General features: G+C 37.7%; 1 protein-coding gene across 2 annotated transcripts in view; it reads right to left on the reverse strand.

Moving 5' to 3' along the window:
* Positions 1–18,686, reverse strand: part of LOC117394431 (limb region 1 protein homolog) — a 55,347-nt gene extending 36,661 nt beyond the window's left edge. Inside the window, exons 1-5 of one of the 2 annotated variants that reach the window (XM_033992702.3) lie at positions 18,307–18,682; positions 15,653–15,725; positions 8,120–8,159; positions 6,982–7,121; positions 4,979–5,082 (exon numbers count right to left, since the gene is read on the reverse strand). In XM_033992702.3, the coding sequence (XP_033848593.1) occupies positions 4,979–5,082; positions 6,982–7,121; positions 8,120–8,159; positions 15,653–15,725; positions 18,307–18,375 (426 nt within the window). In that variant the 5' untranslated portion in view covers positions 18,376–18,682. Of the gene's footprint in view, positions 1–4,978; positions 5,083–6,981; positions 7,122–8,119; positions 8,160–15,652; positions 15,726–18,306 lie in introns of both variants that reach the window. The other variant, XM_059019132.1, reaches the window with a different exon arrangement.
* Positions 18,687–19,050: the final 364 nt, after the last annotated feature.

Below are 19,050 nucleotides of genomic sequence, written 5' to 3' on the forward strand. Positions count from 1 at the left end.
AACAGATCCCTCACATCTGAGAGAGCCAGGAGATATATTAAAACCAGCTATTCCTAAAAAGAAACTGCCACAAACCAAGGAGAATCCATTGGTAATATCTTTATAGTACTTAAGCCAAATCTCTTAAAGGCAGTAATAACCAAGGCTTTAAAATACTCCCAAAAAAACTTGTGTATTTTCACCTGCCGCCACACTGCAGCTTAATTTCCTGTACAACAACTATTTGGACCCCACCTGAAACTTGGTGACTTCAGAGGGATCCTAGTACCTGCCGCAAAGGGAATTTATCTACAGTGGGGTATTTTTCGATACCAACAGTGTCTCAAACATGGCTGCAGCTTACTTTCTAGTTTTAACACAGCTAGTATGTTAGCCAACATGGATATCTAATTGATAAATTATTTATTAAATCCAATTCAGTACATACTCATCATGCTTCTCAAAGCTATACAATGAATTTAAACCTACTGCAATACATTTGGTCTGAAAGAAAGGGGGGAGGGGGGATCCAAGCAAACTGCAAAAAAAAAAAAAAATCTTAACAATAAACTAATATGTTTCTATGGCAATCAGGAGTTCAAACACAGCTTTACCGAGACATCCTGACCTTTAGCAAGGTATGTAAACATTACTAGTCCCCCCACCCTTGAGAAAGCCTGGGAAAAAATGTCTGCATGCGCAGCACATGTTAAATAAATATCAAGCCTATTGTGTTTCTCCAACAAAGAGGGTATCTTAGTAACATTAAGATAAGGTTTGCTCAGTAAGACATTTAGCCTGCTATAAACATACTGTCTGTCATCGTGGGATGATCAATGGAAGCATCTGAAAACAGTTTAAAACTATTCTCTGCTGGACCATATGGGCTGTATTTAGGTGGCACTTGAGGAGCATCATGTCCTGACCTCAAAGATACCAACAGTATTAAAATAAGACCAGCCTTATATGTTCCAGGTAAATGTACCATGTAACATTACAAAACACCTCATAGGAAGCTGAAAGGTACTGTACCAGACCGAAGGGCAGAAGCCTGATTACATCACACAAAGCAGTTCTTCTATCCACAGGTATTTCTAAAAGATTGTGACACATGATTTTGCCGCTTTCACCTTCAGACAACATTCGGTTTCTGTCCTTTATTTATTTGTTTAATGTGTATGTATGTGTATGAAAAATAAACAATAATGATGACTGGACCTTTCCATCTCCAGTAACTAAATGCTAACAATCCATTATATCCCTTCAAACAAGGATCATCAGCAGTTTCAACCACAAGTACAGTGCATCATTCCTTAGTAATGAAATGTTGTACAGTATAAAATACACAATGTAGCCATGTGCAAAGACCCAATTGCTTTTGGAAAACAGAAAACAAAATGATAACCATTCTGTATTAGCAAACCTTGAGAGCGAGCAGCTGTTTAAAAAGTATGCAAATTAGGAGCAAAGAATGTTTCCAATTTTATCTCAGCCTATTAAGCACAAGGCGATAATTCATGTGAGCTGTACAAGAAATGGCTTTCTGGAGCCAGACCAACTGCAATAATGTTGAACTATAAAATGTCATTTAAAAGAAGCCTTATCTGTATAATAAATTTCTCAGCATTTTGCCAAAGTACAGTAAATCTGTTCATCAAACGATACAGTAGTCTGGCTGCAGGCAGTGTGATTAGAAACACCACAAGGCTGTTTCCTCCCCCCCTCTCACTGAAATTTGTAAATAACTGCACAATGTGGGCAAAGGAGCTTTTAAAGTGAGTGATGAAAAATACATCAACCGAAGAATTACTTGCGCTCCGACCCAAAAAGTAAAAACTTGCAAAGCTTGCAAACCAACTTACTGTAACCTTTAACCTTGGTTAAAAGAAAGTCTGCTCAAGTCTTGTGTTTTTTTAGATGGCATTTGAAAAAAACACAACACTTTTGAGCAGACGTTCTTTAACCAAGGTTAAAGGTTACAGTAAGTTGGTTTTATTGAATGTACAAATGAATAGACAAAAGCACCAAGTTGAAACAAGACTAAGGATAAGCAGACATGAGATTCACAACCTTTAACACATTTTTTAAAAATAGTTTATTTAACTTTGAACCCTAAGATAGGTGTGTGAATTTTCCCAATGTGGAAAATATATACATTTTAGTAGAAACACCAAAAACCGCTTTGTCACACGCCTGATTTATTGCAAATAGGATTGGTGCCTATTTTTCCAATTTTGTCACGCGTCAACTAGAGAACCAATGAGGAGCAGCTTCCCTTATGTGCCTTTCTTCAGGAAACAACGGCAGAAGAAAAGTGAATTCTTACAGTATCAAAATACCCAGAGCTGTATAACAAAGGACACCAAAATTATAAAGACCCAGCGATGAGGGAGAGCATCTGAAAGTCCATTTCATCTGGGAGCCCATTTCCACGGATCTGGATACAGCTAGTGTGTAGGATTAATTTATGTTGAGTCCATTTCCAGGGATCTGGATACAGCTAGTGTGTAGGATTCATTTATGTTGAGTCCATTTCCAGGGATCTGGACACAGCTAGTGTGTATGATTCATTTATTTACTGAAATAAGTATTCTGCAAAAAGCTATCACGTAGTCTACATTTTTATGAGCTGTATAACAGGTGCAACACAGCACCTCGACATTTTGTATTTTACACGCAGGAACAAGATTTCTGAGTTTAGTTTATGTTGAACCGAGTAGAATAATGCTATTAAAATTGAACAAAAGCGGTCCCATGGATTAGTGATAAAAGCCAATGCCTGGCTTCAGCACGGGGCTATGTCCTTGCAGGCTCCCATCGACAGCTCTGGACAAAGGTTTTGCATCACCCTATAGAATGAGCTAATTTTGCTTCATAAACTCGAATGTTACGGTAACATATTGAATTACATATCACTTTGTAGTTTTCCACAAAAATTGTAAAATGTGACACTTTGGTCTTGACTTAAGTTCAGTGGCCTTGGTGCCTCTACAACTTTATTGAACTGAAGGCCATTTTGGCCTTGCCCTTTTTGTTGCCCATTTAGATCCCAGCTACAGTATACCTGGCTTTAAGCTGCTTCAGATTTGTCTAGAGAATCTTATGTCCCGGAACTCTACAGTCATCCTCATTATAACATGTTTCTAAGTATTCGGTAGCGACCTCTAATCGAGAGTGTATTTCATTCTCTTGCACTCTTTGCTGTGTCAGGGTCTGTCATACAAAGAGTGCAAGAGAAAGTTCACTCAACTTGATTAGGAGGCAGCCACCGAACACTTACAAAACATAACACATTAAATCTAAATTAAAAACCAGATGAAAAGCTGATACTAACGTACTTAATCTGTTTTTATAGAACCTGTTTTAAACATTTAGAATTCTCGGTCGATGACATTCTGTGCAAAATCTGCAATCTCAGTGATATTGAGTGTAGTTGCATGGAATAGGATCCAATGGGGATGCGACTTATAATAAGGTAAACTATATTTAGCATCACGTCTTGATAAGAAAAAAATAAATAAAAACAGATTATTCTTGGTATAAAAATACATTAATGACTTGAGCAATAATTGCAATAATGCCACCAGGTCCTATACCACACAATAGCAGTAACACAGCCATGTGCCCTGTCTCTACATTTGAAACAACTAAACCGTGAAATCAAAAACACATCATATTTGTTTCTAATAATGTGTAGTAAGTCACAGTATGGATGGATAAGCCTCAAGTGCAATTATATTAGCACTGAAAGACTGAGGCATAACACTGTCATTGGCACAGGACTAATGTCTTATTATAAGCATATAAATCCAGTGTTTATGGCATTTTAATTTCCTTGAATGCCTCAGCAAGGGTTTCCCTTGTCTCTGTGCTGTTACACGATTTCCTCTGCACCCACAAATACCTGAGCGTGTAACTAACATTAAGCAGCACTTCCTTCCCGCACACTTATGGATGACCAGTAGCAGAAAACAGTTGCAACAAAATGAAAGAGCAGGATGAAAAAAAAAAAAAAAAAAAAAAAAGTGACAGAAGCAGGTTCTACGTCCTACTGATATTGGCCATTCCTTTAATATGGAACCCCACCCCCTCCACCCCCACCCCACACAATTACAAATTAGCAACAGGAAAAAAAAGTCATCTGGTCATAAAATACAGTACAGGGTCATTTTTATGTCAGTTTGCCAAAAGGGACGTAAACCAGGACCACTTCAAACTGTGGACAGAAGTGTATTAAAAATAAATCTTTGTTCCTGGTCTATTGTGCTGTCATGTTGTTTAGCTTTATGGATCTTTTGAGCACCAATGCTGGCCTCTTGGGCTAATTAATTGAACTAGGAAGTTACCTTGAATATTTTGCCATTCTGCTTTATTATTAGACTTTCCTTTTGAAGTTTTCTCTTTTTAGGGGATTTGAACTCTTCAATCACATGGATGCTGAACATTTTGCAGCATCTGGATAATTTAAATAATAGTTCAGGATGTGGCTGTCGCTGATGAGTAACTTTGTTTTATTTTAACAAGTTTATGTGCACAGACTTGTGTCAACAAAAAGGCACAGGGAAAAGACACCTGTTTCTGTTACAAACACTTAAAATCATAGAAACTTTTTTTTTTTTTTTTAAATGACTTGTAAATATTTTAGATGTGAATTCCGTTCAGTTATCACTTTGCAAATAGTCAGATATTTGCTTGTTCAAAATGCAAGTAATTCAAGTATAGACCTCTTGTATGTTTTGAACACTTGTCCAACACCTATTTTCAGTAACAGTTTATCAAAAACAAATACAGAAGAAAAGAGACTTATCCTTAATATTTATAGCTATACTTGGTGAGAATTTCATGACGGTGCTTTCTCAGACCATGAAGCATTATGGTATCCAACTTCACTTTATCGTGCATTTGTCTCCCCATGTAAGTAACAACGCATGAGCTAACATAAAAATACAAGCTCATAGAAACATAGCCGTGAGAGTGGTATAAAAATAACTTGCTGTACCTTTTTAGATCCAGCAAACCCTTCCGACTCCAGAAAGAAATAGGCAAAGGGCATGAGCATGAACAGGCAGAGGTTAGAGAACAGGGACACCAGATTCCACAGGCCTGAAACAAGTTCAAGAGGTTAAATCAGCAATCCACAAACACTTCAAACTGAATTCACATATTCACAAGTAAAGTAGCATTTATTCATCCAATTCGGTATTGGAATTTTCAAAATGTCAAACGTGGTACACGAATTTACTGATAACGTCTTCACATGCTCAAGAATTTACTATAAAGCATGCCAGGAAAACTAGTTCACAAGCAATAATAATGACCTGGAGATGTTATAGTATACTGCCACCTTGAGGCACACCACAGAACATATTTAAAGGATGAGCAGATGTAGAGGTTAGTTTTCTCAAGTGCTAGTTGTGCCAGATATCCCTCCAGAACAACTTAAAATACAGAGAACGTGACACAAGTTGGAGCAATAATGTCAGGCTGGGAATCAATGTACCAGTATATATTTACACGCACACTCCTATTTTTAGTCTTAAGAACACACCCTTGAAAGTTAGACCCCAAAACCGTGTCCCAAAAGAAATTATACAACATAGCATGTCTAGGCATACCCAGGCAGATTTCATTTGGGTTCTAATTTGATAGGACCTTTTTTCTCTTACCACATAATCTTTTCAATTTCACAGAACATGTATTTGTGTATTCTGTCAGGACTGAAAGGAAAATCCAAGACATTTCTCAATCATGTTGTTTTTATGTTTGCTGGGGTCACTAAAAGAGCCCATAGTGTAATCCGTGTTGCAAAATTAAAACTTTACACAGAGGGTTACTGCAGTCCAGACACGTTCAATTTGACAAGTATTGTTACCAACTTTGCACATCAGTAAATATTTCTGTTCAAGAGAAGGATACATCTAGAGAATGCCCAGAAGATGTAACTAAAGTAGGAGTCATAATTACGAAATGAACTCGCTAGAGGTTATTATTCAACGAGCTGCAGCGGGACTGTGGTTTGATTTAGAGCACCACTATAAACTTTTTATACCTCGGTGGACTGTGCAACTCAGGCCTCATGTGAAATTAGTTTACTGACCTCAGGTCACACCCTAGTGGGCAAGATCACGGCAGTCAAAGGCTTTGCTGAAAAACAAGCCCTGAAATATGCAAGCTGGGTAACATTAACAAGCAGTTCTCTAGCTGGCTCGTTACTGTATGAGGAGTAACTTGGAAGGCATTGACAATCCCACAGAACTAATAAGATGTGCTCTAACATTTCCTTAGGTTCCAAGTGCTATAGTTTATACAAGTCTGAGCAACAGACAAACATACAATACAAATACCTGGGCCACTTTACATGCAGGCAGGGCATTTTAGAGAAAGCTGTATGTTAAGTCATGAAGAAGACAGTGTCTCTTTCTAATGAAGTTGTTGTAAATGTATAGCACAATAATTGTGTATATAGAGAGATCTGCCTATCCCAGTGAGGAAGCTTGTAAGAATATTCTTTAGTGTCAGAGTCTGGGGATGCAGGGAGGAGCCTGTACATCCAATCACATGTACAGTATGCATGTGGCGCTGAGAACTGAATCTGAATATACTGTGGATGAGGGTAACAGGGCTCTACTTCATGATTCTGATGGATTTCATTTAGCTTTTATAGATGCAGAAATTACACAGATCAAAACCAAAATACGAACAACTCCACATGGAGCTGAAATTCCACATTGAACTGAGAGTTTAATACAAATAATAGGATGGAAAGCATGTAAAACACACAGACATTCTCAAACATTGAGGTCAGTAAAAATTGCATTTGATTAGATTATTTATGCAGCACATATCAAGTTTAATAGAACTTCTTATACCTGTACATGCAAATCAATGAAATGAGCTATTCAGTTAACAGTAGGTACGCTGAATGCAAACAGGCTGAATTTGTATATTTAACACACAGAACATTGACAGCAGTAACGCAATAAAAGGAGGTACAGTACTAACCATGGATTAGTGAGCCATTAAGCCACTGGATATAGTAGTTTTTAGGGAAGGAGAGCAGGATCTCAATACTGACTATTGAAAATGGCAGAAGCAGCACTGCCCCAGCTGAAACAGCCAGAGTGAAGGTGCACAAGTAAAGCCTGTAAAATTATAAACAAAAATAAAGAACGAAAGTGTGTGTTAGTCACCCGATTCAATGTAGTGTAAAAGGATGTACAGCAGTGTGCACATGTATTAGAACACCTCAAGATTTGTCATTCATATCCGTTACATACTGTACCCACCAGCATGAAAACCTCACGATGGGAGAATTTCAATTTTCAGTCAGTAATCTGTGATCTAGAAACAATAGGCACTTGTGTGTGAAAATGTTAGACCACTTTGGGCTTTAATTAGGCATCTTAAACAACTTCTAAAAAGTCTGCCTTTTACCATATGTGGCTATGTGTTCCTTTTCTCTTAATTTACATGAACTGCATGTGTGGCATATTAAAGTCACCAATTAGACAATCGGTAATTTGCCCATTTTGACAATTCTGAATTTCAGAGCCAGTGGTTTGATTTCATATGCACAGCAATTCAAAACAGAAGCAATGGGGTGTTCTAATACATTTGCACACTACTGTAGAATAACAAATTGTACTTGCAGTTAATAAAATCAACAATAAAAGACTTTAAATACAACCTTGATTTGAGCATGCTCAAGTCATAAAGGGATGCTTTAACTGCCCTGTGCTGCCTGTAGAAACCCTCAGTGTACTATGTGTCTGTGCAGGCTTTTAAAACAGGTCTGCATGAATATCAAATTTAACTGCCACCGGCTGGATATTAGTTATCAGTGAATGAATATACAGTCTGTGATAACAGGACTCCCTCTGTTGGGCACTTTGGGGTACTTGAGCACAGGCAGAAGAAGATACAGCACACAATGAAAAGATGGTTCTGGTGTAACTTCAAGCCTTTTTTCCACAGCTATTTATCATTAAATCCTTTACCATTTATCATTAGATCCTTGTAAGAGGTTGTGATGTAGGTGTCCTCCTTCATATTAAGTGTTTGCTTGCAAGTAACCCTAAGCATACACGTACATTTTCTACCAGCTTTAAATAAAAAGACAAAAGGTGACAAGTAAGCTTACGATATTCGGTTGACAATGGCATCTTCATCTTCATGATCATCTGAAAACCAGAAGACAGACACCGCTGTTAGAAGGACAGATTTAGAAACGGTAAACATTCCACAATACTCCATGGCACCGCACATTGGACACATACCTATTCATATTAAACACACCAATGCTGATTGGCCCAAGTTTTCAGCCCACATCACAATGCAGGAGGGTGAGTGCACTCCAAAGTGTAACACACATAGTACGGAACGGGCCGACTGCTGCCCTCCGCATCTTCCTGCATTTTTCAAAACACAATCAACTTGTTTGGATATTATTTTCTGTGTGTCCTGAGGCACTGCTGACAGACTCATATAGATTGCAGTCTAACAACCCTGATCTCAGAAGAACTGTAAAGTTCTAAAACTAGCAGTATGAGCAGTAACATTTTTGTTCCAAGATGTTTCTTCATAGTTTTACACTGCCAAAATGGCTTTATTCATCATTGCACCTGCTTGTGCCAAAGGACTGTTCAATAAACTGTTCCCTTTCTGATATTAACAGTGTCACTGAATGTGAACACATAGATTTATGCTGTATGCTTTATGCCAATGCAAGCATCCGCTGAAGGAGAAGGCAACCTGGAATACTCTTTCCACACCAGTATCATATGATGACTGGAGTTGACGTGGCCAAGTGTTTTCAGATAATCCAATGTGACACACTGCTTGAAATCCACTGGAGCACCAAGCCTTTGGGCAGCACTAGTCTAAAAAGAGTCACAGTGACTGGAGGTCAAGCAGAGAAGGTTGAGCCACTTACTACAGTTAACCAACTAAAGATAACAGGAGTTTAAAACAATACAGAATAAAGTCAATGAAGCAGTAAAAACACAGAGCGAAGTTTCTATTCTTTGGGATAGTTGACAAAACAAAATGTAGGCCTATTTGTTGAGATAATCAAATTATTACTGTATGATGGGGTCTTCTAATGTATGATACAGTGGGACTCATTTTAGACCAATTAGGATTTGTTAAAGATTGTGATGGTGTATAACATGATATACAACACCTAATGAGAACACAACATTTGTGTATATACAGACTATACAGGTACATACATTTAACTTACATGGTACACCAAAGCCCACATATTTGGCATGCGTATTTTTGATAAAGCCAGTGTGGCTTCCAATAAGGAATGCTTTATCTACATACCAAAAATTCTAAATGTTTCTAACACTTGAAAAACGTTTCAATCTTCAAACTCTAATGCTAGATGTAGTGTAGGCTAGGTCAGTGTCTTTATAGAAGCAAAAGCTAGAACCATCCAGTCATCTGCCACTGGATGAAGTTCTCTATTGATTTGCTTGCACTAGAGGGTACTACTGTAGCTCTTACGAATATGAAGACATTGTGGCTCATCTAGCCTATGTTACATAGGTCATGAAGACAAACTGTCAGCCAGCTTGCCTGTTTTAAATCTGTTTATTATTCCTCAATGCATGTTCTTAATCATCATTTGTCATCATTTCTGCATTTATGGATATTTGACATGTTTCATTTAAGACAGCAGCAGCATATTTTACTATCAGGGGTGTTCAGTAATGAGGCAGTTAGGGGTCCAGGATTCAAATGTAGTATTTGTCTTCTGTTTTAACTATTTATTATCTGATGTTGCACATGTTGCTTTGTTTACATGGGCCCCGGGGAAGGAGTGGCATATGCCCCGCCCGCCCGCCCCCGCTGCCCCCGCTGCCCCCGCTGCCCCCGCTGCCCCACACACAGTACTACAATCATCCGACTGTAGTATACTCATCAGTCCAGGGAACAACGTTATGATGTGTACTGTATTTCGCGATCGCTTGATGATCAAACGTAATGGCAGTGTCAGTGATAAAGACAATAGATGGAATATACAGTTAAAGCACAAAAGATTGCAATATTTATATATGTTTTTACAATTACACTTGCAGAACTTGTGTTTTTAATGCTGTAGCTTCCTATTGCTCTGTATACATTTTAGGTTCTGTTGCCGTCACAGACAGTGGACAATGGTTTTGTTCCTATTTTCTTTGTTGATCTGTGTTTAATTATTATATTTTACATAACCCAATGTTTTTAAAAGCAGAAAAGTGCTGCAATGGTGGTATTAGATTAATTTAACCCTATTCATGAATGTTTTATGCACAAACAACCACTCCTTGTCCAAGACATACACTATTGTAAACAAGTCAAAGTTTTCTACATGTATACAAACTTAGTTCTAACTGTTAAACTAATCTGTATGTTTTTTGCCAGTTTCGTTGCCCCAGCTGAGTTCAACAACACATACATAAAAAAATGCAAAGGCAGCTTTTTGCAAAACGTAAACAAACTTAACATTTCAGTAAAAAAAACTGCTCTGTGAAAGTTATCTAACAGTTACTTTGTAATGAACTTCATTCCCAACTTGTCTGTACTCATAATAGCCACACGCACATATGTTGTTGTTACACTACCCACACAAAATCATGATAAAAAAAAATCTGATTTAAGAATATTTTAAAGCACGTATAACTCTGCGAAAGCACGTTGATGGATAGGTCATTGCAATAAGGGGTCTGTCAATAGGTATAGCGGTTTACCAGTTAGGTACATTACAGTATTGATACCGTTCCCGTACATACCAGAATTACGGTATACAACGGTTAATGCTATCTGTGTGTTACTATGAAGGAAAAGGTCCTTTTCATATGAACTCCTTTTTAATATTCAATGTCCTGTACAAAACAAAGCTCAGGACAGCTCAGTTTTCTCACCTTGCCTTTCACTTGAACATTTCATCCACTTCAGCCTTACTGTCAATCACCATCCCATCATCACCGTCGGTTTGCCTTTCATCTCTCTACTGCAAACCTGCTTCTAAACCAAGCGATGATACTTGCAAACTCAGCAAAGTGTCTGAGGAAGATCTTTTGAACATAGTACTTTGATAGTGGTTTTGAAGGAAACTGTCAACATAGAAGTTTCAATATCTCAATTAAAATCTGCAGCAGGATAGTTTACTTTCTCAAAGTAGATAGTCATTTACGGTATTTAAAAAAAAAATAATAAATTGGTAAGTGAATACGGTAAATCTTTTTTTTGTACAAACTCCGGATGTGTAATAGTCATTAGTAACAACATTAGAAGCTTACTTAACATCAAATAACATATTTTTTAGTATTAAAATATATTTTGATGGTGTTGCTCTACATCTGTTGTATGTATCCTATGCCAAAAACAAACCACTCATGCTCTGAACTAATAACCTGTATTAGTAAATATATTTGTATTGTAAGCAATGTAACCGATCATTCTCTAATTGTGTTTACCATCAGCTGAAGAAAGTACTTTATTTTATATGATATAATAAACTGCAGCACCACGTTGTTTTGAGCAAACTATAGATCTTAATAGAATAATTCATACTGTAGTGGTGTAACATATTGTGCGGCTTGAGGGTTCCTTTAAAGTTTTAAAATTCTGATTGTCTTTAAAAATTAAAAATAAAAAAATACATATAATTGCTCTGCTTTTTTTCAGCTTTTTGGTGTAGTAAAATACAAAATGCAAAAGTTCAAATCATTGCGTGAAAGGAAGTGTGTGATATATTGTGAATTGTAGTATTACTCCATTTTTCTGTAAGCCTTCATTTTATAATATGATGTACTGTGGGCTATAATGTGATATTAAAGTTACCACTGTATTTTTGTTTTTATACCAGGGCTCATCCCTAGTCTATAGTATCTTGACAGAGCTGCACTGCTGCCGTGTACACGTTACACAACAGAAACACATCAGTTTGGTGTACAGTACTGGTGTTTTCTCTTTTTAAATGTGGTGGTGGAAATGCAAAGTGTCTTGTGCAGGGCTACTTGTTTTAAAACTTATATATATATATTGTTTATTTTCTTTCCCCCTCTCCAGGGCTCCTTTCGGGGCGTTGGGCCCCAGGGAAATTCTGTGATAAAAAGGCTTAACGTTAAGAAATAAGGCTTAACGTTTCAAGATAAAAAGGCTTAACGTTACGAAATAAATATTGCATTTCAGTTACAAACTAAATTAACTCATAATATTTTACCACAACTGGGTACATTTGTGTAATGTAGGCTTAAAAATAAGTTAAAATAAAACACTGGCATCTGTTATATCAAAAGATCCTGCTGAGCAGTAAAGGGGTGGGAAGGGTGACTACAGTCTTGCATTCATCACAAGCACAACACATTGTGGCTGTCAGCTAAACACTGGCATATGGTGTGATCAGATGGGAAAGTGAACTGAAATGTAACTGGAATGAAACATTCTTCTATGTGAAGCCCTTGAGCAACACACAGACAACACAGCAAGAGAGTTTGCACTGGTGACATTGTACAAAAGCATATTTTAATCAAATCATGAGATCTGTTGTAACATGTAGAAAACAAAGTACTGATTAGAGGAGAAACCTCAAAATGGAGCGAGGTAACCAGTGGTGTACCACAGGGATCAGTATTAGGTCCTCTGCTATTCCTAATCTACATTAATGATTTAGATTCTGGTATAGTAAGCAAACTTGTTAAATTTGCTTACTATACCAGAAACTTAAAGTCATAGTAAAATTTGGAATGGATCACACTGCTATGCCACAGGAGTCTTATTTCCATCCCTGAATTTTCTAATTTTACAGTACTTCCATTCATACATTATTCGTGTTCTTGCTTAAAGGGACAAAAGAAACATGGCAAGGAGGTGTTTCATCACGCTGTTTAATTCCATTGAGGCAATCTTTTATACTTTTTAAGATTATGATTCTGTGAATTTCAAAACCACCTTGTTACTAGTGCTTGGACGAACACAGGATTTTCATGTTCGGATATTTGCTCATAATTTAAATATTGTTTTCAAAAAGTAATAAAAGCCATTATATTTCTCAGAACGCAGGCAGAGACAGCATAGCAGCAGGGGGAGGGGGTGTGGCCCCTGTGTGTGTGACTTTATTTTACAGCAAGACGTTACAATGTGTAACACGTTAAACTAGAAAAATATCACAGGAGAAAAGAATACATTGTGTAGGCCTTGTTTTACCCCAGTGAATTAACTACAAAACAAAGGATGCCAAATAGCAGTTCAAGTGAAACGTTTTGTTTATTCCCAAAATAAACAGTACATAAAGTTGACACCGCATTTTATTTATTTTGTACCTTGAAATTTAACTTTAAAACACTTCAAATAAAACAAACATGGAAATGGCGTTATAAATCCTGTAATAAACTCACTGTTTTGGTTCCCGTTTATTACATTCCACATAACAGAAAGTCGCAACCATAAATATATAGTGTATAAAATCTACACAAAAATCACTACACAACATTTCCAGCAAGTTGGGCACTGTTTAGGCGAGGTATTTCAGAATGACGTGCTTGCCTTTTTTCTGTCCCATGAGATTCTGACTTGCTCTAAAGCAGCACAAGACGTTTTTGACCCAGATGGCGCATAATCTGGTTTGTTTACTTTTTGCTGTCTAAAACTTTTTTGAATTGCACAACTCTGGTGAGGTGGTAAATAATAATTATTATTTATTATTATTTATTTCTTAGCAGACGCCCTTATCGAGGGCGACTTACAATTGTTACAAGCTATCACATTATTTTTACATACAATTAATTACATTATTTTTTACACATTTTTTACATACAATTACCCATTTATACAGTTGGGTTTTTACTGGCGCAATCTAGGTTAAGTACCTTGCTCAAGAGTACAGCAGCAGTGTCGCCCACCTGGAATTGAACCCAAGACCCTCCGGTCAGGAGTCCAGAGCCCTAACCACTACTCCACACTGCTCCACAATTGCAAGGTATTTTTGTCATTTCTAGCGAACATGAACATCTGATTTTTGGTCCAGTGGTTAAAGAAAAGGGCTTGTAACCAGGAGGTCCCCGGTTCAAATCCCGGCTCACTTAATGACTCACTGTGTGACCCTGAGCAAGTCAGTTAATCTCCTTGTGCTCCATCTTTTGGGTGAGACATTGTTGTAAGTGACTCTGCACACACCCTAGTCTCTGTAAGTCGCCTTGGATAAAGGCGTCTGCTAAATAAACATAATAATTTGTCCCAGCACTATTTGTTACACAGTAGAAACAGCAATATCAGTTGTGCTGTATATTTGTAAAGTTTATAGAATAATAAGGCTTCACAGTTAGAAACAGAATACTTGTCTCTGTGTACTATCTCAATTAGGTGGTGACCACTATAGCATAGTAACTGAACAATCCAGGGACCTGAAACCAAGGACTGCTATAACAGGACTCGCGTTTCAGCCACAGATTTCTTTTCAAACTGAACCACAGGACAGATTCAGCATTTCAAGTGTTTAACACTGTGGCTGCAATTTTAGGTTTTTTAAAACAATTAAAACAGACTTTTCCTCTGGCATCACCTGCACTACCTGCTGCAGTGAACAACACAAAATAAAAACTAACTATTAAACACAGCATACACAAGGGAATATATTTTCAAGAATCATCTTCAAGCAGAGCAAGACCATTTCCACTGCAGAGTCTAACAATGGAGGAAAGCATTAATATTACATTGAGTGATCCAGCTGTGATAAGTTATACATAATAATGCTACATAAATAACAAATTACTAATTTGTAGCAGCTGTACAAATCACATCATTTTGCATAGGCACATGATAAGAGTCACATGCTCAAAGAACCTCTCCTGATTGGCTAAAAAGCAACATGAGTCTGGTGCAACGTTTCCCAAAGTAGACGCCAGGTGAATTGTGGATACAAGTTTCATTGCTTCTGGAAACACGAAGACATCCATCTAGCATTGTAAATGTTTCCTTGTGTACGGTGGGTTTTACGCATGTATAAGAATTCGCCTTGTCCTGTTCAGAGCCTATCCAGACATAAGCAAATGAGCGTCAGAAATGTTTTTTTTTTCTAAAGAAAGGCACTTCATGTTTTTATCACTGCCACTCCAGACCTGAACCCTGAGACCTCAGCACACTTCTAATAAGGTGTACAACTAATGAAGCTGGAGCTACCCCAGCAAACACAGAACACACAGCGTCAACACCTATTCCAACTGTGACATCTACACTGTCAACGTAAAACTATTTGATATAATAAGCATTAAAAGGTTAGACACACAAATCTATGTGATCATACCGATCCTGCCTCTTTATTGATGCATGCTGTAACGATTCCCACATACTGTACAATCAGCATCAAATACAGCTAAATATTTTTGTTTGTACAGATACCAGTAATACAGATGTTACAACGATGTTTTAATGAGTTTTGTCATTAGCTTCATAATGTGCACATCCCGTATATAATACAGACAGTATTTTAGATAAGCTTTTTCATGGTGTTTTGCAAACAGTCATCGCTGAACCAATTACATTGCTTTTCACATGCGCAATGCTTCAAAAGCCACAGATTGACATTTTCAGTAAAAGAACACAGCAGCAATTGTTTTTTAGTGACCATATCAGTGTGCATAATATATTCTGAAGTGTTTTTTATAAATGTACAGCCAATACTCACCAGCTTTCCTCTTGTATCTGGTGATAATGAAGTATGAAACGAAGTAGAGGACTGCAAAAAGTAGGAAACAAATCTAAAAGAAAAAAGAGGGGGTTCATTTTAAAAGCTGTTGACGAAACGGGGCAGAACAATATTTTAATAAATTACACAATTAGTAAAACATTTTGGGGAGAACAAAAAAAACTCAATTACATGAAACAGACCATGTAATGGAAAGTATAGGCCTACATTGATATTGTATTTTAGGCGTCATTGAGGAGAAATGCCGGTCAGATTTTGATAGTCCTCATCTCGTATAGGATGAGATTAGCTATTTTATCAGTTGCCGCTTGTGGCGGAGTGTCCCGCCCCTATTTATTATTAGTATTATTGTTTGCGGCGCGGATAACAGCGCCACGTATTTCTTATTATTTATATATTTAAAAACCCGTGAGGATGCGTGGCTGATCAGCTACTGATTATTTAACTAGCTGACAGTCACGCATCCTTACCAAACGTGTGCAGACTGTGGCCGAGGGGTAATAAGATAATTAACAGCTAGTTAACCCCTCGGCCACAGTATAAGAACCTGCAGCTGTCCGTGCCTTTGTGCCTTTTTGTTTTGTGTTTTGTTATTGTTTAAATCTTTTGTTTTGTTTATTTGATTTATTAAACACACTGAGTGCCGTAGCATTCAGCTTCATCCGCCCATCCACTGTTTTGGTTCAGTTACTTCCTGGTCCGTGACGTCACCACTGCAAGCCAACCTGCCACACCACTACAGTACATAACATTTCTGTGTTTAGCTCAATTCTAAGTCCAATTAAATTGGATGTATGAATTTCAAAAAAAATTGTTCAACAAAACAAAGGAACTTTAAATTACAGTAAAACCTCTCTAATCTGGTGTTTTGGGAACTGAAAATTGTGCCGGATTCGACAGCGTGCTGGATTACAGTAACACAATAATGTCTCAGCAAAGTTTAAACAATGCCTCAACAAAATCTTAGCACAAGCCTGTTTAAACCATGATTCAGGTGCTCTGTGCTGACATTCAGGTTTTCTCGGTGTTGCTTTTAAGTAGCCATATTTTCTTTTCAGAATGTCTGAAACGGTTTGCCCTGCGATTTTGAATTTTTCATTGGTTTTTAGTAAACATTCATCTTTTTTGATAATTTTCTGCAAAATCGAGCAGACAGATGGCATGGTCCTCTTTCAGGCACCTCAGGAAGTTTTTAAAACACACCTGTGAGGTTGTGGTAGTTTCAGATGTGTCACTGTAACAAAGAAATCTAAGTTCCACACGCAAGTTCATAACTGCTCAGCTCCAAGCTACTGCCACTGGAAGCACAACCTTTCACTTTTTACTAGATCTAACCCCACGCAACGCAAAACTGAAGAATAACGCCAGTTCGGTTAGGACGACGTGGTACTTTAGCCTCACCAAAGTGGCCATAAGCGATGCTCAAATGCATGACAAATGCAACTTCAAACAGAGCGCAAAACCAGGGGCCATGGGTGGAAGCTGAAGAAGGGCATATTCAGAACCGAGGGGAGAAGGAGCTTTTTCACAGAAAGAGTGGTGAACCATTGGAACAGGCTGCTGTCATGAACAATATTGTATAACCCCTGTGACCGTAACAAAACCTTTAGCTAGCCACCTGGAGGAAGGGCGGTCCATCTAGCCATGCATTCCCAGAGGTTTCATTTCCCCTACTAACTTGGTTAGGGGTTTTTTTGTTTTTCCTCTCCTGAGTGCTAACGGACCACACTTCAAAGCATGCGAGCATAGGTGGGCCGAATTGCCTTTTCTTGTTCTAGAATTTCTTAGTTCTTTACTGAGATAAAAGGGAAACAGCACAGAACCTAGCACATTCCAGTTGGTGGGTTCGATTCCCGGTATGGGAACGTCTTTGATGTAGGGCAGCAGTGTGGAGTAGTGGTTAGGGCTCTGGACTCTTGACCGGAAGTTCGTGGGTTCAAACCCAGGTGGGGGACACTGCTGCTGTACCCTTGAGCAAAGTACTTTACCTAGATTGCTCCAGTAAAAAACCAACTGTATAAATGGGTAATTGTATGTAAAAATAATGCGATATCTTGTAACAATTGTAAGTCGCCCTGGATAAGGGCGTCTGCTAAGAAATAAATAATAATAATAATTGATCACAATTAGCGCTATTCTGTGAAAACGAGCTTCTCAATTGGCAACAAATTGCTTACATTGAAGTCACTGTTAGCCAATTAAATTGGCTTCAAATGAAAGCAGTTTAACAATCACCATAATAATTATGTCTCAAATTGGACATGAAAGACAGGAACTGATCCCTATGAAGACTGATTCATAATCCCTGGTACTTCTTACCACAAAATAAAAATGGAAACTCGCTAAAGCTTAATGCATTAATAATAAATACATCATACATATATAATAATAATAATAATAATAATAATAATAATAATAATAATAATAATAATAATAATAACTATGAACCAATGAAAAACAGTTCCCTAAATGTAATGTTAACATGTTTAAACGAGACACTTCCTTTTTATTCCAAAGCCAGCTGGCCTGCAGTCGGTCTGATTGTTTTTCTACTGGGCCTGCTAAATAAATGCTGTTGATTCAAAACCACGCTTCCCCCAAGTTCATATATTGTTTGTACAGCAAGCACTCACAATGTATTCTCGGACTTGGCTGTGGAAATTCTGCTCTCTGGCGGTGATGGTCACATCGTCTTCTTCCATTCTTCATATTGCAAAGAAATATAAATTACTTACTTACGCTGCATAGCAACTTTCACAAATTACAAAATTATCTTTCGCAAAACCGCCCCACCCCCTCAAAATAAACAACAGAGACCCAGAGAAGACGTTCCAGACGCGCAGACGTTACTCATTCTGCGCAGAAATCGTTCAAGTTCGCCGTCTGCATGACCTCAGCAGGAAATGACATCAGACGTCACCCACCCACAGATCGCTGGAGCAGCCACGGCTTCAAAACAACTGAGGAGCGCTGAGTGACAGAGAAGGGCAGCGACAACTACATACGAGTATCACTCAACCTGCTACTGCCACCTAGTCAGGGGGTGTGAATAACACAAAATCGCCTTCTAGTCGTGTCATTTGAATGACACGCCTCAGAATAGATACAGAAACCCTTTACACCGCTACAATCACTGTCTATACAAATTCCATTGATATTACAGTTCCTACAAATACCACTGCAAATGACTGAAATGTGTTTTATATTAACTCGCTACTACAAATAATAAAAAAGCTACATATAAATTCTCAGTTTCATAATAAAACATTGTACGTGGATATTTTCATCTACCCTTGTTTGGTCTGCCAGCATAGACTTATGCATAAGGACAATTAGTACAGCAGAAAATTATGAAACAAACAATTTCAGTGAAGTTT

Source organism: Acipenser ruthenus, chromosome 3, assembly GCF_902713425.1.
Source record: "Acipenser ruthenus chromosome 3, fAciRut3.2 maternal haplotype, whole genome shotgun sequence".
Lineage (NCBI taxonomy): Eukaryota > Metazoa > Chordata > Actinopteri > Acipenseriformes > Acipenseridae > Acipenser > Acipenser ruthenus.